General features: G+C 36.8%; 1 protein-coding gene across 1 annotated transcript in view; it reads left to right on the plus strand.

Moving 5' to 3' along the window:
- LOC108359123 (uncharacterized) overlaps positions 1-21,114 on the plus strand; it is a gene marked incomplete at its 5' end in the record, with an annotated part of 229,837 nt that overhangs the window by 43,785 nt on the left and 164,938 nt on the right. The window contains 2 exons of the mRNA XM_017610801.1: positions 18,783-19,398; positions 19,457-20,041. Of these exons, the coding sequence (XP_017466290.1) occupies positions 18,783-19,398; positions 19,457-20,041 (1,201 nt within the window). The remainder of the gene's footprint in view (positions 1-18,782; positions 19,399-19,456; positions 20,042-21,114) is intronic.

Here is a 21,114-nt window from a genome sequence, read left to right on the forward strand (position 1 = left end):
TTTCAATACCATCCGTCCCACGCCCAAAAGAAGTTCACGTACCAAGTTTCGTTAAGATATCTCAATTTTTACTCGAGTTATCGTGTGCACAGACGGACGGACGGACGGACGGACGGACGGACAGACAGTCACCGCTTAATCGATTTCTCTTTTCATTCAATATTTCGAAATTTAAGGACGCTAATTTACTTAAAATGTATACACCCCGGCTTATCATGTAGCGGTAGCTTTCGGAAAGGTGGAAAACATATATTTAATACTTGCGCCGGGTATTTAATGTTCGGCTCCGCCCGAACTTAGACTTTCTTACTTGTTTAATAGATGGAAAAGGTTGTTGCCAAATCCTCAGTGTGGTGCTATTAATCCACACGCAATCATGAACTAGCTNGGTAAAAAGATCAACGGAAATAAGGTCAATTGACTTTATTTCCCACCCTGGTAAGAAATAAAGTAAATTGACATTATTACCTTTTCAAAAGCGAAATAAAGTAAAATTTGGAAATAAAGTCATTGACGCTATTATCTCATTCAAATGGAAATAGGGTCAACAATGCTTAAAGTATGTCGATCCATAGAAAAAAATGTTGTTCTTAAGCTAAGTGTACACGGTAGAGAAAAAACGCANAAGAAAGAGTGTAGAAATGATCCAGAACTTGCAAAACATGTTTCGTTTCCACAGAAATAAAGCGAACACTATTAAATTGAAGGTACAGTCCATGTCTAAAAACGCCGGAGGAACACTGAAAGAATTCTGTGTTTTAAATTAGCATATTTTGAACAAATTCGGAATGTCTAAGGGTTAAAAGAAACCAACCTTTATATAAGGAAACAATTATATTTAGAAAGGAATTTTCTTACACTGTATANCTAGAGACGTGTAAACACTCAATAGAGCTCTACGAGAGACTCACCCACAATGACTATGTGAGAGTTATTTAGCGAGACTTTTTCGCCGTGTACACAGTCCATTACAATAAACATTTCCCCGTAAGCGTTGTTTTTATACCCGAGCGCACTTGTGCACAAGGGTATTATAACTTTGTTCACATAACGGTTGTTTGTAACAGGCAAAACGAATCGAGATAGATATAGACAAATGTATACANCACTGAAAGAATTCTGTGTTTTAAATTAGCATATTTTGAACAAATTCGGAATGTCTAAGGGTTAAAAGAAACCAACCTTTATATAAGGAAACAATTATATTTAGAAAGGAATTTTCTTACACTGTATACATGTCTCCGCCAGCAATTTGTGACGACACCATTTAAAAGCAGCTAAGGAGAACGACGACACTATTAGATGGCACATTCTAGACAATGTGCCAAAATGCGGGTATAAACAATTATTGATTATTTAATATCGGAACCGAGATCATGTAAGTTAATTGATTGGTTTTCACACACTTTTGAAACACAAATTATATGCTTTTTTACTGCAGACAAGTTGTTGCCAAAACACAGCAGAAATCTTCCAATAACTTGCAAATATAAAAATGTGAAATATCGTGGGCTTAAGTTCATTAATACCCTCTATCTGCAATTAGCACAAAAACTAATTTGTGATTTGGGAGACCATCTGGGTCTTATGTATTACCTGTCATCACTGATATTACTTCTGATTGCCAATTTGAAATAGTGTAAAATCTTCTGTCAAGCGTTATATAAGGTAGCATTAATATCACCGATGACAGTTAAATCTTAGGTGGATTTTTATATCAGAATATGATATATATATGTGATTTGTGAAAAGTGTGCAGATAGAGGGTATTATTGAATATAAAGCCTCGATATGTAAAATATATGTGAAATATATAAAAAAAAATTTTTCAACGTATACAAAAATAAATCTATCTGCGTTACAGCACGACGGGAGAGGGGGAAGGGGGGCGCACAAAGTTTTGAAAGTTTAGAAAATTCTGGAATTCCGCTCAAAATATTTAAAATGGGAAACTTCAAGAAATTCAAAACTATCAAAATAAATTTATATACACGATATATGTAGAAAAGACACTTTTGTCCCCTATTTCTGAAAGCCGTTGCTTATGCCAGGGTTTCAACTCTCATTCCAGCATGTTTGATATATCACATCCGCTTTTCAGTATTGAGAAAGCGGTACTCTCCTCTCTCAATAAATGAATTATTAACATAAAGACATAAAATCAGCTGATGAATTTAGTTCTGTAGCTGAACAGTTTTAGATCTCGACACTTAACAAACTCCTGTCAATCGTGACTCGGCGCAAAAATTGAAAATACTGGTTCCGTACGTCATGCGGACTGCGCCCCTCGTGCGGATGGGCGGTGATGGAGGGTAAAAACCGTTAGGATTATTATTAAAAATGCATGTGGTTGCCGTGGCAGCAAGCATACAATTTGCAAATGCAATTCCAACTGCAAATCCAAACACAGCCCTATTATAAAATTTACCATTGCAAATTTATGACAATGCTCGAGTTGTTTCTCAATGGGGTTGCCAGATTTTTTATGCGCGAAATCAGTACGTTATACTCTTTCATGCTAAAGAAATCAGTACTTCTCAGTACATTTTTATTCAAAGCAAAATTATGAATGTAAGTAACAGATAATACTTTAAAACGCCAGAGAACTTTTTTTTTACAATATTTTGGTATATAAATAAAATATAGTTCAAGAAAAATAAAAGTGTTATTCATTTTAACATGAGTGTACACATCATTACACACAGGAGCCAATAAATTATTTTATATTTATGACATTTTTTAATAGTAATAATAAGATCATTTTCATTTTCAGTGTTCTTTAAATAGTCAATGAATTCTATACATTTCATTTTAAAATTACTTTTAATGAACTTCAAATTAACTTAAGTGAACTTCAAACTTTAAAACATTTTAATTAGAATCCGATTCTTCTTTTTTCGCCAGGAAGCAAACTATACACTTAAGATCCTCTCAGTTGCTTCGTTTGAGTGTGGTGTTGAAAAAAAAAACAAAATTACATATTTTTCAAACTGTGGAAGAGTACTACTATTAATGGACTTCATCTATATTTCCTCATGGCTTTAATTATTTTTTTTTTAACTACGCAAAAACTTTGAAAGACTAAGAATTCACTAAAAAGAGTATCTAACTCTACTTCTCGTATACAAAACTCTTTTACAATATCAGTAAATTGTGAAAAAAGAGTTGTAAGTTAAAGGAAAATTTGTTGTTATTAAACTGAAAGTTATTTTTGAGATAAATAACAACACACGACAAAAAACGTCAGCCTTATTTTATTATCGCAACTGGTACGTAACGACGCGGCGATATGCCCGTAAAACGACTGATCTTTTTGTTGTATTAATTTCTTGGGCATATCAAACATTATCTGAAACATGTCAACTATAATTTAATTATTTTCTATTTACTTTTACCGTACAGTTTAAGAAAGTTCCAAAGTTATGTAAAAACCTTAAGAAAATCCTAAAGTATTTTGTTTGAATTGAAAATTCAGTACAAATCAGTACAAATTTTGAAAAATCAGGACTTTAACGTACTGATTGAAGAAATGATTAAAATCAGTGCAGGAGTTGAAAAATCAGTACTGTACTGATTAAATCAGTACGTCTGGCAACCGTGGCAATGAGTCCGCTGCATTGGTCATAAGACGAGGTTCCCCCGCCTACATATGTAATCAGGGTCACAACTAATTCGATTTAAAAAAATATAACTTTACAGATACATATTATAATATTTAAAGCGAATTTTCAAACCTTGGGCGGAACCACAAGATATCAACCAAATTGAAATTTCTTTTTGCATTTTCTGCAACTAGGGCGCTTAAAATGTCAAGAAAAGTGTTTTTATGAGGTACCCTATTTTTCAATGTCACATTTTTTGTTTCTAATTGTTTGTTTGTATCAACTTTTATTTTTGAATTTAAAATATCGATAGGCCCCTGAGGATGCTAAGGAGTTTCAGCGAAAGGTAGGGTAAAGTAGTGAAGAAAAAAAATGTTTTAGTTGCACTTATCACCAATTAGGCCAAAGAAGCTCATCCAAATTAACAAAAAATACGACGAAAATTGGCCAGAAAATAAGATACTGTACTAAATGTTTTCATTTTGTAAAAAAGTTGGCATATATGAAAATATGTACTTATGTATAATTTTTTGCCCAGTATTCGTTTGCCTTAACTAAGGTCACTGAAACTATGGCTCGAATTACGTAAGCAGAGGTTGAGTTTTTCCCATGATAAAAACACTACAACATAAAATCATTGAGAGGCAGTCTGACGTTTGCCAGCAATATATTTTTAAAATTTGAACTCAAGCTCACACACACTGTTTAATTATAAGATCTACCTTCAATATTATTGGTACGAGTCGATTAACAAGTAACATCACTTATAACACTCAATATTTATTTACTCTCTATTGTGCTCATTTCATACGTTGACTTATAACACTCACTTTTTGTGCTCATTTCATACGTTCATACACTGCACATGTACATATGTGTATACATATCTACATCTAGTGTTTATGCTACCGTTAAATCGGTAAAAAGGCTTGGCGTCCACGAAACCATTTGGTGACCCCGACGTGATTTAGGAATCACGGTTTTTCGTATTAACAAACAAAGCATTGCCCCATGGCGCCGTCCAAAAGAGCAGAAGAAGTCGAATCCAGGAAAAAGAAGCGCGATTCTCTCAAACAGCAGATAACAACGATTGATAACGCCCTTAACATTGAAGCACTCCAAGAGCTCGACGAAGCAGCAGTTGAAGTCCAAATAGAGCAGGTGGATCGGCTGGAAAAAAGATTTGATGGTATTCAAGCGCATTTGGAGGATGAGGACGAGCCTGAAGACGTAGTGACGATGTTTTCTGGCCATTACATCGAAGCGAAGGCGAAGTTGACGCCCCAGCTGTATATTTGCCGTGGCGCAGAATCTCATCGCTCGATCATGCGGTCAACTTCTGACGAACAGCCATCGATTATCGTCGCACCGCCAAAACAGGGGCTACCAGTTCTACATATTCCAAAATTCAGCGGTAATTATACAGAGTGGGCTGATTTTTTTTTTTTTTTATGTTCAATACTGTGGTGCATCAAGACATGGATTTGACGTGGATTGAAAAATTTCAGCATCTTCGCTCCAGCCTGCGTGACGCTGTGTTGGATACAATACGTTCGTTGGAAATTTCAGAACAAAACTATGATAAGGCTATTGACTTATTGAAATCTCGGATTGATAACAAACGCTTAAATTTTCAGGCACATATAAGAGACATCGTACAATTTAAAAGGGTAGATGGTGATTCCGTGGCGAAGCTTCGCGAACTAAGCGACAACGTAAACGCCCATTTGCGCGCGCTACAAACTATGGGTACGAAAGAGCAGATTGCTGATTGTATGTTAACTCAGCTAGTATCGCAAAAATTGGACGTTGCATCTCGCACGAAAGGGGAGGAAGAATCGCCTGTAAATGAAATCCCAACTTGGAATTTGATGTCGAAATTTTTAGAAAATCGTTGCCAACGTCTGGAAAATGTAGAAAATGCGTTTAAACCAAGGTTAGCAGCCAAACAGGTAGGAAATAAGTAATTCTTAAACAACAACCGCAAAGTTTCGCTAGCCACGTCGTCAAACGGTTGCGTATTGTGCAACTCCAGTCAGCATGCAATCGCTCAATGCGAAACCTTTACTAGCCTTTCGCCTTCTATGTGATATAAAGATGCGAAGAGACAACAACTTTGTCTGAATTGCCTAAGAGGAGGTCATTCTCTAAAGAACTGCAAGTCCGGCTGCTGCAAATATTGCTCATTGAAACATCATACTTTGCTACATCAAGGCACCCTTCCATCTGGGTCAGCCGCTCAGTCATCAATTTCTACTTCAGCTATAGTGAAAGACGCGCCAACTTCATTGCTTATCACGGGTAACCCGTCCGTTTCGCTTTCGGTATCAGCGTCGCCATTTTCTTACTCTGCAGGAACACTTGTAAGCTCTGGTTCCCAAACCATTGATACTGACATTGATTTCGTTCTCTTGGCAACCGCAGTCATTTATATAAAAAATCGCGCTGGATCGCTTATACCTTGTAGAGCAATGCTCGATTCTGCTTCGCAGCTTAACTTTATCACTAATCGATTAGTTAACCAACTTCAACTTAGAAAAATCAAATCGTCATTGTCCATTTCTGGCATAGGTCAAAATGGTTTTGTCGCAGATCATATCGTTGATCTGGAACCACACTCATGCATCAGTGATTATTCTTCCAAGTTGTCGGCAGTTGCTACGCACACTATTACCGACGTCCAACCAAGCCGTTCATTGAAGGGGATTGACTGGAGCATACCCTCAAACATACGCCTAGCGGATCCACTATTTTTTGAACCCCAACGCATCGACATTCTCATTGGGGCCGGTTTGTTTTTCGTCCTACTCTGCGTGGGTCAAATACGCTTGGCCAGAAATTTGACAGTTCTACAAAAGACTAAGGTAGGTTGGGTGGTGTCTGGTGGAAGCACACCAAAGGTGTCAAGGCTTTCTTGGCAGCAACTGAGGGATCAAGCGAGAGTGACTTAGATTTGGATTTGGACAATTTGGTTAAACGCTTTTTGGAAATAGAGGAGTGTAGCAGCTCAGCGCCAGCTACTACTACTGAAGAAGATATATGTGAAGAGCATTTTATAAAAATTATCAACGTCTAGAATCTGGAGCCTATTCGGTACGACTACCCAAAAGGGTAGCTGCCGACGAGATTGGAAATTCATATCAACAGGCCATTAGTCGATTTAAAACTCTAGAGCACAAGTTGCAGCGTAATCTTGAACTTAGAAAACAATATTCATCCTTCATTACAGAATTTTTCGATTTAAGGCATATGTCATCGGTGGATATTACACCCAATCAGGTACCGGTACAATTTTTGCCACATCACTGTGTATTTAAGGCCGACAGCATGACAACCAAATTGCGGGTGGTGTTTGATGGTTCTGCACCAACTACCAACGGACGTTCGTTAAATTCAATATTGACGGCAGGGACTACCATTCAACCTTCCCTTTTTGACACTCTTCTACAATTTCGTACATTCAAGATTGCTCTTCCCGCAGATATATGCAAAATGTATCGCTGCGTAAGAATGTCATATCCAGATAATTATTTACAGTGCATAATATAGAGGGACACTCCTAATGAACCATTTCGTTTTTTAGACTAGATACCGTCACTTATGGTACGAAGCCTGCCTCCTTTCTATCCATTAGAGCCATGCAGCAGCTCGCCATCGATGAGGGTCATGCATATCCAATTGGAGCTGAAACTTTTTGCAAAGGTTTTTATGTAGATGACATGACTTTTGGTGCAAACTCCGTGAAAGAAGCTCTGGGAAAATTTCAATTGAGGAAATGGTGCTCAAACGACGATCGGGTTTTGGTGGATGTCGCTGATCACGACAGGCAAGACTTCCTGGTGTTTAATGATGGCACTAGTGTCACAAAGACGCTTGGGTTGGGTTGGGAGCCTAACTCAGACACCTTTATATTTTTGTGTTTGCCCTTTTTAACTCCAGGTAAGATAACTAAGCGTACAATCTTATCAACAATTGCTAGACTATACGACCCCCTGGGTTTAATCGGGCCTGTGGTGGCAAAGGCAAACATTTTCTTACAGTACCTTTGGAAGGAAAAATTGCACTGGGACGAAAGCCCTTCACAGTCTATTCAAACAGCGTAGCTGAACATTTGCAGCGAATATGAATTAGTCGCGCGATTTAGTTTTGACCGATACGTGCTAATGCCCGATGCCGATGTACAGATACCTGCCTTTTGTGATGCAAGTTTGGCCGCGTATGGTGCATGCTTATACATACATACGTGCAGAGAAAGCTGGAGTCGTTCGCACCAATATTCTTTGTTCTAAGTCGCGAGTAGCGCCACTCAAGACGCTTACAGTGCCAAAGCTTGAGCTTTGCGCTGGATTGTTGTTAGCAGAACTAGTAACCAAAGTAACAAAATTAAGTATTTTTAAGGGATAGGTATTTTGCTGGTCAGACTCGAGCATTGGTTTATCATGGCTGCGTAATGAGCTAGCTAATTTTAATATATTTGTTGTTAATCGGATTAGTATTATTCAGAAACTAACAAAGGGCATGGCATGGCGCTATATTCCGTCAGAATTGAACCCAGCGGATGTACTTTCAAAGGAAGCTAGCCCAAAGGAACTACTAAATATGCGCATTTGGAAATATGGGCCATCATTTCTTGGCAATGAGCAAAGCAAATGGCCAGCATCACCCATCCTACCAAACGACTTACCTGAATGGCGGAAAGAAGCTCATGGATTAGTAACTACGGTGGATCTTTCGGTAAACTGCAAATTTATCTATTCATTTGATAAGCTACGGAGAGTATATGCTTTCATCTATCGTTTTTTACAACCAGTTAGTAAGAAAAGCTCTGGACCGTTGAGCACAATGGAACTACAACAAGGCGTTTTTCTTTTAATTCGTATGATTTAAAAATCCCACTTGCGTGAGGAATATAGATCACTAGAAGCGAAAGGAGAAATAAAACTTTCATCGCACATTCGATCCTTGAATCCTTTCATCGATGGCAATGGATTACTTCGTGTTGGTGGCCGGCTGCAACATTCATCTTTGGACTTCGCCTCCAGGCACCCAATAGTTTTACCCAAGCAACACTCCGTAACTGACTCAATTATCAATAGTTTTCAACAACAACAACCGCAATCCCTGCTTGCTACTATTCGACTTCGGTACTGGCCCATTGGCGGTCGAAAAACTGTTTCTCGCGTCATTAGTAAATGTATACGCTGCTTTCTGGCTAAGCCCAAGTTGATGGAACATTTAATGGGAAGCTTACCTTCGGAACGAGTAAGAATCAATCGAGCATTTATTACTACTGGCATAGATTTTGGCGGACCATTTTTCTATAAGTCCGAAGTTAGAAATCGGCCTCCGATCAAATGCTACATTTGCTTATTTATTTGTTTTTCGACCAAGGCCGTTCACTTAGAGCTGGTTAAAGATCTGACAACTGCTTCATTCTTAGCAGCTCTAAAACGATTTGTTTATACCCGCGGAAAACCACAAACTATATGGTCAGACAATGTCACTAAAGCGGGAATTACGAGAGCTAAAGGAATTATTTCTCAACCAAGGGCATTGGAAAGTAGTTCATGAGCAGTGCTCAAAGGTCGGCATTGAATGGAGGCTAATACCTCCTCGCTCTCCCCATTTTGGCGGTCTCTGGGAGGCTTCGATCAAAATAACTAAATATCATTTTTATCGTGTTGCAGGTTTATCAACTTTAAATTTTGAGGAACTTCGGAAGCTCGTTTTTCAAATAGCCGCAATTGTAAATTCTCAGCCTTTATGTCCCATATCGGAGAATGCTGAAGACTTGGAGGTGCTTACGCCAGCACACTTTCTAATTGGGGCACCCTTTACGTCGATTGNAGCTGAACATTTGCAGCGAATATGAATTAGTCGCGCGATTTAGTTTTGACCGATACGTGCTAATGCCCGATGCCGATGTACAGATACCNTGTATGCAGCAGCATTTCTGGAAGAAGTGGCACACCGAGTATTTAACTCTTCTTCAGCAGCGGCAGAAGTGGCATTCGTCTTCAGCAAACTTAAGGTCTGGTGATTTGGTTCTAATTAAGGATGAGTACAGCCCTCCACTCAAGTGGCCCCTAGCTAGAGTGATCGATAATGTTCGTGGAAAGGATGATATAGTTCGTGTTGCCGTACTTAAAACTGCAAATGGCGTATTCAAGCGAGCTGTAGCAAAGTTATGCCTTCTACCAATCGATGGCAACGTATTGAAAGCCTAAACCTTTCAACAGGCGGAGGATGTTTAATTATAAAATCTACCTTCAATATTATTGGTACGAGTCGACCAACAAGTAACATCACTAATAACACTCAATATTTATTTACTCTCTATTGTGCTCATTTCACACGTTGACTAATAACACTCAATATAGATTTACTCCTTTTTTGTGCTCATTTCATACGTTGATACCATGATACAAATATTTAAAAGTAAAACCGCTCGCTCAATTCGTCCGCCATTGGGTTTTTTGACGTTTGCTAGCATTTTGAGTTTTCTCTCTCGAAATGCTTCTAATGTCAAAGAAATTCAAAATAAACAAATGTAAATTTATGATTTGAAATATTTATTTAATCAGAAGTTTGAAAAACTTAAAAATTTCAAAACGAAAAATTAGTTGCTTTAACGGCTGCGCAAATACCGTTGTCCACTGCAAGCAGAGCAATATCAAACTTTTTAAGTTCCCGCAATTATCGTATATACGGCAAAAATGGATCGAGGTTTGTGGTGCATAGAAGTTCATTGAACATAATTGTTTACATTTATGTATTTATTTACATACGTATGTATATATGTATGTATGTATGGCATTCAAATTTGTTGTTTCGTCAAAATATATTTATTTGGTTTGAGTGAAAATGAAAACAAACAAATGAAATGACGGCGAGAGAAATTTTCAAAATGCAAGCAAACGTCAAAATTCCTAAAGCTGGCTCTCAGCGATTGTACCTTATAAATATTTGTATCATGGTTGATACCATGATAAAAACATTACAAGGTAAAATCATAGAGAGGCAGTCTGACGTTTGCCAACAATATAATTTTAAAATTCGAGCTCAGGCTCACACACACATTCTCATTTTTAATCTCAAACAACAACAATTGTGAACAATTTCATTTTTTTATTTTCAATTTTATATGATTTTAAAATGTTTGCAAACGTCAGAAAAAAATCATGGCCGACGAATTGAGAGAATGGTTTTACCTTCTAATGTTTTTATCATGGTTGATACACTGCACATGTACATATGTGTATACATATCTACGTCTATTGTTTATGCTACCGTTAAATCGGGTGATTTTACTGCACAGGCCCAAGTGTTATTTTATGATGTACACACCAGGGTTGTTGCGAATATTCGCATTCGCATTCGCAACCGCGGAGCTTCCACATTAATTTTAAAATTCGCATTCGCTTTCGCATTCGCAATAATCAATGCGGATCTTTTGCGAATGCGAATATTGAAGGAACCGAAATAACAGTTTTTTTACCAGTTAAACTTGGTCAAATATTTTTATTCCCAATTAAAAAGTCTTTTCCGGATAATAAACAAAATGAAGGAAATGTCTAAACGAGCAAAGCAACCCATTGAAAAAAAAATTCAACAAAAAATTTTAATTAATTACCATAGAACAAACCTTGGGTCTGGTATATGAATTTCTTTAGTATTAAATGATAAAAAAATACAAATAGAGGTGGTAACCTTCTTTCGTTTCTGCTTAAAAGCTATTTCAGTCACAGAAGAAAGGATTAAAAATGAATTACAAAAACTAAACTCGAAAAATGTTGCTGACGTTACAGGCTCTCCAAATTCAGAAACAACCAAAAGAATGAGAATGAAGAATTCTTTGGAAAACAACAGTGTTTAAACAACGATCTTGCCATGATACAAGATTGTGAAGATGGAAGTCAGGAGGATACACCCGACATTTGCAGCCCGATGCAATTCTCAATAAAGAATTATTGCACCGCAATAAAAAAAATAAATACAATTGAAAGACCTCTCAACTGGTGCAGCGTCAATCAAAAAGAATTTACAATTTTGTCAAGTTTGAAGTTTTAGAAGTTTGTCACCTCGAGCGAGTAGTTATTTAGTGGCGCAGGTTTGAATTACGACCCTTTAAAAACTTTTTATTGAATACAATATTCCAATTTTTAAATTCAAATACTAAAAAAAAAAATTATTAAAAATTACTAACCTTTCCATTTTTATTTAACTAAATCACCTAATTTACTCACCTAAATTAGTTCTTAACAAGTAAAAAAGTCTAAGTTCGGGCGGAGCCGAACATTAAATACCCGGCGCAAGTATTCAATATAGTTTTTTCACCTTTCCGAAAACTACCGCTACATGGTAAGCAGTGGTCGTTTTACGTCTATTTCAAACATCTTCGATAGAACGTTCAGTTAGATATGAGATAAACTTATATAGATCTCCACGCCCATTTTCCAAAATTCCATAATAATGTTACTTCTTTTCAAGGGATTGTTGTTAGTATCAATTTTGGGAAAAACTAGCTTCCTTAAATTTCGAAATATCAAAGTTTCAAACATTTCTAAAATTTACCGTTATAAACAAGTGGGCGTAATTTTAGTCAGAGAGCAAAACTTTCAACATTTTGCCTTTATGTGGCAACCAAAATAATCATACCGAGTTTGGTACACATTGATCGAGCGGTTACCGAGATACACATATGTGGTTATAAGTGGGCGGGGTCACGACCATTTTCCAACATCTTATTATAAGCCTGTTTTTTGCTAAAGAATTATTGCAAAAAAAAATTTTGAATAAATTAGCTTCAGTATTTACTGATTTATGGAAGCTTTCGTATTTCTCTAAATTACCGTTGTATGGGATGTGGGCGTGGTTATTATCCGATTTTTTAAATTCTAAGCCGTTTGGTATGTTTTGTGAAGGCCAACAACTGTGCCAAGTTTGGGAGAAATTGGTGGAGCGGTTCCCAAGATATACACATGGGCGTGGCTACGCCCATTTTCCAAAAATTTATAATATTCTTATTTTTCGCCTAAAAATAAATATTAATTTTGAGTGAATAAGCTTCAGTAGTTACTAAAATATCGCAGTTTTCGTATTTCTCAAAACTACCTTTATATGGGAGGTGGACGTGGTTATCTTCCGATTTTGCCCATTTTCAATACCATCCGTCCAACGCTCAAAAGAAGAACACATACCAAGTTTCGTTAAGATATCTCAATTTGTAGTCGAGTTATTATGCGCACAGACGGACGGACAAACAGTCACCGCTTAATCGATTTCTCTTTTCATTCTGCTCATTTATGTATATATTTGTCTATATCTTTAAATATCGGGTGTTTGCAAAAAGTAAAATTTTATTGCGGATTCCGATAGAACACCTATCACGATATAATAATTGTATGGCAAAATTTTTCTTTAAAGCGACAAACCCCTAGAAATGGGCGTGGCAATTGCAGGACTAAAGTTAGCAAAACGCAGATTTTTTTTTGCGGATTTTGGCAGAATATCAATAAATATTTGTTCTACAACTTTTTCAATCTATATAGATATTCTGTAGTAGTAGGTGACTCAGCACTGTGCTGAGTTACTGTGCTGACTCTTACAACTGTGCCTCTGAAAAAATTTGTAACTCAGTAACTCAGTTTATGCGCTGACAATGTAGAGCTCAGTATGCTAAAGAGCCGATATGGTAACTCAGTTGATGTGCTGACACTGCATAGCTCGGTGCGGCTTGCATTGTTTAGAACTGTGTCGATGTGGTAACTCAATTGATGAGCTCACACATTCATACAATACGATCTTCCAAAAAGTACCATAATAGATAGCATCACTAGACTAACCATCAATTGAATATACGACCACTAAATTTAAAAAGTAGCAAGGCGAATAGCCCAGTTATGCATACTTGCACTGCTATACCATTTTTACGTAAAAATCAAAACCAAACGGAGTTCTACATGTGAAGTGCTATGCGTTGGGTAACCGCTTACATGCATAGCCCATTTAACACATTCTTATGTGACAACTCTGAAGCAAAACTAAGTAGGGAATTATTTTGCAAATGAACTCACCAGTTGAAATCAGCTTTCTAAAATTTTGCCGGCCAGCTACGAACAGAAGCTAAGGATAACCTTTTCTAAATCGATTTCAATTACTAACATCATCAATAATTTCGATGTACATACCAATTGTGCGATAGCACACTTGTGCCAGCTCACTGTGCTGACTCATTAGAATGAGTTGGAGTTACTGAGTCAGCACACCAAAATTTACAGAGTTACCCACCCTTAATATTCTGGCGAAATCCACAATAAAGTCTAAATTTTTGAACTTTGGTTTTAATATAGGCACGCCCATTTCTAGAATAGTCTTTAATTGAAAAAGTTGTGGAACATGTGTTGTTAACGAAACGATATTCTGCCGAAATTTTAAATTTACTGGTCTTCACTATGCAAATCAACTTCAAAAAGTTCAACTGTTAATAGCTAATTTAGCTTTAGGACAATATTGACCATCTTATATATAGAAGTGTTGAAAACGACGTTAAGATGAAGTCTTTACCATGGGCAGAACCCGAGATATAACGATTAGCAGAAGTACACGATTAGTCAGAATCGCGAAAAAATGCAAATTTTGACAAATCATATCTCCAAAGAGAAAAGCGAAAAAAAGACGTGAGTACTAGGTACTCATGAAATTTGATGAGTAAACATATGCGAACGGAAAAGCATAAAAGTACGTTTACATATAAACATAATCTCAATCAAAGCTCGTTAGCTGTCAAATTGGTTGTGCTTGTTATTCACACAACTCGAGGAAAAGTTAAACTTCTTCTCTGCTATATTGTGCTATTTAAATATATTTTAACTAAATATTTTATTAAAAATACCTTTACAAACCTCTTTTCCTTACTAGCGCCAATTTTTGTTTACTTTTACATTTGATATTCCTCCTCTTCTTCGCAAATGTAATCGATAAAACTAGGTTGGACACCAAAAAGTTATCGGTTTAATCTGGGATAATTTTATAATTTTAATTTTGTATGGCTTCTTCTTCTTATTTGGCACTACAACCGTTTGTCGGTTTGGGCCGAGACCAAAAAGCTTCTCCAATTGCTTCTCTCCTGCGCGAATTTGCGCCAGGTGGTTATCCCGAGCGCAGACAGGTCCTTCTGCACCTGGTCCTTCCATTTCGTTCGTGGGCAGCCTTGCTTTTGTTGTCCACCCATGGGTGCGGAGTCGAAGGATCTTTTCACCGGAGAGTCGTCATCCATGCGTACAACATGTCCAAGCCAACGCAATCGCAGTATTTTTATGCGCTTAACTATGTCCATGTCGTTAAAAAGCTCATACAGTTCGTCATTCCATCTTCTCCGATATCCGCCATCCACGAAAACAGGGCCGTAGATTTTACCCCGAAAGCCCCGAAAGCCTTCTCATCTATGTTCGACATCGTCCAAGATTCTGCGCCATATAAAAGGACGGGCATGATGAGAGATTTGTAGAGCGTGAGTTTCGTTCGTCGAGAGAGGGCTCTGCTTTTCAATTGCCTACCGAGCCCAAAGTAGCACCTGTTGGCAAGAGTTATTCTTCGCTTGATCTCCAGGCTGACGTTGTTGGTGGTGTTTATGCTGGATCCTAGGTAGACAAAGTCCTTCACTACTTCAAAGTTATATCTTCCAACAGTGACGTGTGTTCCGTAGCGCGTGGACTCTTTATATGTTGCCAGGAGGTACTTTGTCTTTCCCTCGTTCACCGCTAGACCAACCTCTTTAGCTTCTTTTTCTAAACTGGAAAATGCTGCGGTTACGCCCCTTTGTTTCAGACCTACGATATCGATATCATCTGCATACACCAGCAGCATCGTTCTTTTGCTATATATGGTGCTGCTGCAATTCAGATTGGCAGCGCTTATTACGCTAGTCGCACGAGAGTGAATCGCCTTGTCTAAAACCTTGTTTGGTCTCAAATGGCGCGGAGAGGTCCTTCCCAATTTGGACGTAGCTGAAGTTTGTGCTCAACGTCATTCTACATAGCCGTATTAGTTTTGCGGGGACCACAAATTTGGACATGGCGTCGTACAGGCAGCTCCTCTTCGTTCTATCAAAAGCAGCTTTAAAGTCAACAAAAAGATGGTGTGTGTCGATTTGCTAATCTAGTGTCTTCTCCAGGATTTGACGTGCTGTGAAAATCTTGCCAATGGTGGACTTACCAGGTCTGAAGCCACATTGATAAGGTCCAATCAGCTGGTTCATGAACGGCTTCAGTCTTTCACACAGTATCGTCGACAAGACCTTGTATGCAATATTAAGAAGGCTTATTCCGCGATAATTGGTGCAAACGGCGGGATCTCCCTTCTTGTGGATTGGGCAAAGTACACTGAGATTCCATTCTTCGGGCATGTATTCATCAGACCAAATCCCGCTTAAAAGCTGGTACATACGCCCCACCAACTCTTCGCCACCGGCTTTGAACAGCTCAGCCGGTATACCGTTAGCTCCGGGGGATTTGTTGTTCTTAAGTCGCTTTATTGCTGTTCTCACCTCGTCTTGGTCCGGTTGAGGGACGTGAGCTTCGTCCCTATACATTGGTTCGGGTTCTCCTTCATCAAACGCGCCATCTGTTTCGCCATTTAAAAGCAATGAAAATGGTTCCCTCCATATCTAAAGTGTACTATGGGCATCTGTTACCAGGTTTCCATCTTGTATGGCTTACCTAATCTAATTACAGATTAGGGAATTAAGCTCGAAAATATGGATAATCTGTTTATATGTAAAGCTATTCTTAGGCGATTCAGTTACATACATACACATGTAGGTTAGGTTAGAAATTAAACATTAATTTCACTTATTTTTATTCATTTTGCTGATTTAATTTGTTTTAAGCTTATAGTTTGAGCATTTCTATTTATTTATATTCCTAAATTTAGTTTTTCTTTTCGGAATATAATCTGTGGTTAATGTAAATGAGAGCGATTTTTGGAGAGTTGTATAGAGATTGAAGTTGCTTTTTTATTTGTTCCGTACGTGTTGCTGTTACTCACTTTTTACTCTCACTTCAGAGAGTGATTTTGCTGTTTGACCTTTTTCCAGGATTTTACACGAAAAGTATTGGATCAGAGCTATTATATCATCCATACAAATGTATATTATACATACATTCATCAGTTATCAACTGTCCCAGTTAAAATGACTTCAGCATTTCTTTAAATTTAAAATAGACTACCAAACCTATGCCTAAAACCATCTACGAATATCAAAACCAGTTGCACCAAATGAGTTCATACATACATATGTATGTACATGCACACATAAGTATGTATACATATAGGTACACAGCCGTATGCTTGTGCGGAGTTTGCACAATCGGAAGTAATAATCAATTGTACCGCATTTCCTGTTACTATGCATATGCCTAAATGTGTGCAACCATTTAAAATAGCAAGTAAATACAGGGTGCTTCTAATGAAATTAAAAATTTTATGCCGAAATACACATGCTAAGTCCCAATTGAATGTGAAATAACACAAATTTGCTTTATTTCACTTCTCGTTGAGCAACAAGACCAACTTTTATACTTAACAATTTGAGTAATAAAGCAAACTAGTGCACATATGTAGGTAGTCAGCTAGTTATATTTGACAAAAAGTAGTACATGAACAAGTTAAATGGACGGATTTGTAAGTATACAATTTTGAAAGTGCCCGGCGTCGCGGCGGTCCGCGTTCGCGCGCCAGCCCGCGCCGCGTTCGACGTCGCGCTCGCGTCCCCCGCCCCTCCCCCCCTTTCGCAATTATGTACTGGTGGCATTATAACCGTTTAGAAAAAGGAAAAATTATAAAATAACACCAGATCACTTCTGAAACTGCTTTTTAATGTCCAAGTAATGCGAATTATTGTGTATGGTGTTATTGCATGCTGCATCCCACCCATAGTGGAATTTACCAGGTGTCACTGCTTTATTTGAAAATTTGCCTATAAAATGTGACTATAAGGCAGCCGAATGTCAGAAAATAAAGCGAGAAAGCCGTTTTATTACTTCATCTGTTTATTGCGACATGGTTCTATGCAAACATTTTAAGGTTTTCCAGCAATGTTTTTAACAACATATTAAAAAGCATGCAGAAAAAATTCGTAAAAAAGCGCTATGTCCAATATGCGGAGCAGTTTTTTAAGACGATGCTCTTCCTATAATTTGTTAGACTTTTCATAAGTAAAAACATTTTGTGAATATTGCCTTCTTCATATGAATTATATCACATTTTTTGTTTAATTCAAGGCCTATCAAACAGGTTTAGAGCATTTGAGCAAAAACAACATTTGCCTGTATTTTGTTGTTACTTCTGGTATCGAAGGTGCCAAAAACTGTTCTGATTTTTTTCTTCTACATCAAAGCGTGCCATGCAAAATACGAAAAAGGTAAAAAATTTAAATTGAAAAAATGAAAATTGTTGCAAATTTCTTTCTTAGTAAATTTGTTCGCTTCTCGAAGCATTGATCCACCATCCTGTGCCAGGCCCAGTAATCAGCGGTTGTGCTGCTGAGTTGGGCGAGCTTTCCAAAAGTTGCTATTTAATCGCTGGTTTTGTTTGGAAAATGGTTCACATGCAAATAGATTTTAACAATTTAGAATTTTTGTGAGAAAAAATGTAAAATATTTGACATTTTCGAGAACTAATAATTTGAAAAAAATCAAATCAGCTGCTGTACTGATATTACCTGTTCAATGTGCCTTGGTTTAGTTGTATTTTTGGAATAAACAAAGTTCTTTTTCCTTCTGTCAGTAAACTTTTTTTTTACAAATAGTATAAATAAGCAATGGGAAATAAGGCAAAATTTGTTTTATTTCCAACCTTTGTTGGAAATAAAGCAAAACTCAGATTTTGGTTTTATTTCCCATTTAAAAGTGAAATAAATCAAATTTTGCGTTATTGCCGTTTTTGTAATTTAACCCCCCCGCCCCCCCTCGAACACGTGTTAGCTTATTTCATGTATGGAACCCATAAACAAAATTTGAAGCCAATCGAATGTGTGACACCAAATTTGGTGTCCGATATGAAAAAGAATGTCTCAAATATAACTGTCCTATTTAATACGTATGTACCAAACATGATGCTTTTCTTATGAATGATAAAAAAGTTAACTTTTTTCTCACTAAAATTGGTTTTATCTTACAGATTAGCCACCTATCGCTTGTGCAGAATTGAGTGGTCAAAAGACTTCAGCTTTATCAAACTGCATAGCACCAAAAGGCGCGGTAAGTTTAACAATTTGTTAGAAGGAAATATTACACTGGAAGTACCTTTGAATACACGACATCGCGGCTGCATTAAGTATACACTCAATGAAACAAAGAAACTAGACAAAGGCAGCATCCATGTTAGTTACAATGAAAAGTTGGTGGTTCATGGAACATATCAGCGTGAAGTTCAAAATTATGATGTTTTAAAAGAAACAACCGATATTATAATAGATAACATTTTTAAGCCAATAGGAATCCATTTTGTGAATAGCTCTGATATGCGTGACATTGATAAGATTTTCAGCGTAAGACACATAGAACTTTTTGACTTACATAACTCAAAATTTATCAACTTGACATGTGAGTTATATGTCACCACATCGGAAGCTGAGAAAGAAGTCAAATTGGTGGCTATTCATCCGAATCGGACCGTTATTGTAACAACAAGTTTTAAAACGCCAAACCCTCAAACAATCAATCATCGAGGTAAATTAGAACTATCTAAAACTGCTTGGATTGAATACAACTTAGTAATTGGAAACAATAACACGGTAGAGTAAAATTTTGTATTGTTAAATTTTTTTACTATAATTCTTCTTATTATTTAAGGATAATAATGAAATTCGAAATTTTGTTGCCAACTTAACATATCCCAAGCGGAGCATATCTATGAACGGCTTTTACTTAACGACTTCCAATGCTTTTAATTCCAACGTATCGTTTGAATGGTCTGAAGGCGACAATGATAATACAAGAGCAGTGTGGACAAGTATTTTGTGCCAAACAGAAGCACTAGGGCCAGAAGACAATGACAATAAAACCATAATGTTGGTCCTAGGACATCGTCTTTTAGAAAGAGATATAAAACTAAAAGGTTCTTTCTATCGTGGCATCAAGGAGTTATTCAAGGTCAATGTACTAATAGTCTATTCTTACGAGATGGATCATTTGATTGTAATCAACGCTGTACTTAAGGATTTACGCGACGGACTTGATCTTGAAAAATACGGATTGGAATTTTTAACTTATCACAAGGCGTCCGAATTAGACGTACAATTGAATGGTTCTGCCACTGCAAGAACTTCTTATTTCAAAATACAAACCAAATCATTATACAAGAGAGATTATTTTCCAGCGAAACATGGATTATTTTTGATTTTACTAGATTCTCATAACAAGGAAATTGAATACATGGTGAGTAAATGATTTACAAACACAAAAATATATACATTAGGGATGTTGCGAATGTGGAATTTTAGACATCCGCAGATGCGAATGCGAATAATTTAGGTGGTTAAATTAGGTGATTTAGGTAAATAAAAAATGGAAAGATTAATAATTTTTAATAATCTGCGTTATCCTTAGTTTTGCCCGAAAAAAAATTCACCCGAGAATTTGTATTCCGCCCATAGTAAATATGTACATGAAAACCAAAAGTGAAAAGTGAACCGGTTCGGGGAAAATTAAACTCATGATAAGACTAAATGTTTTTTTAGTACTTGAATTTAAAAATTGGAACATTGTACTTAATAAAAACTTTTTGGAGGGTCGTAAATCAAACCTGCGCCACTATATAACTACTCGCTCGAGGCGACAAACTTGCAAAACTTCAAACTTGGCAAAATTTTAAATTCTTTTCGATTGACACTGCACCAGTTGAGAGGACTTTCAGTTATATTTATTTATTTTTTATGGGGTGCAATAACTACTTTTTGAGAATTTCATCGGCGCTGCAAATGTCGGATGTATCGTCCTGACTTTCATCTTCACAATCTAGCATCATGGCACAATCGTTGTTTAAACACCGTTTTTTTTTCGAAAGAATTCTTCATTCTCATTCTTTTGGTTGTTTCGGAATTTGTCACGTCATCAAAGTTTTTCGATTTTAGTTTTAGTAACTCATTTTTAATGCTTTCTTCTGTGACTGGTTAGATATACGTCTGTGCACTTGCACAATATTCCAGGGACCGAAAATAACAGTTATCTTTTTCCGAGTTATATTTGGCCTAATATTTTTTATGTTGAAATAAACGTCCTATCCGGATAATAAAGAATCCGCTTATCCAAATTGAAAAAATTTGGTATCATATGAAAGAGGACTGAGATAGCTTTTAAACAGAAATAACGAATGAAGGTTACCACCTCTATATATATTTTTTTACAATTTAATACTAAAGAAATTCATGTAAATACATACCTGCCCCAATGTTTGTTCTATGATAATTAATTAACATTTTTTATTGAAATATTTTTCAATGTGTGGCTTT

Source organism: Rhagoletis zephyria, unplaced genomic scaffold (genome assembly GCF_001687245.7).
Source record: "Rhagoletis zephyria isolate East Lansing unplaced genomic scaffold, Rhagoletis_zephyria_1.1 Rzeph_scaffold_00342, whole genome shotgun sequence".
Lineage (NCBI taxonomy): Eukaryota > Metazoa > Arthropoda > Insecta > Diptera > Tephritidae > Rhagoletis > Rhagoletis zephyria.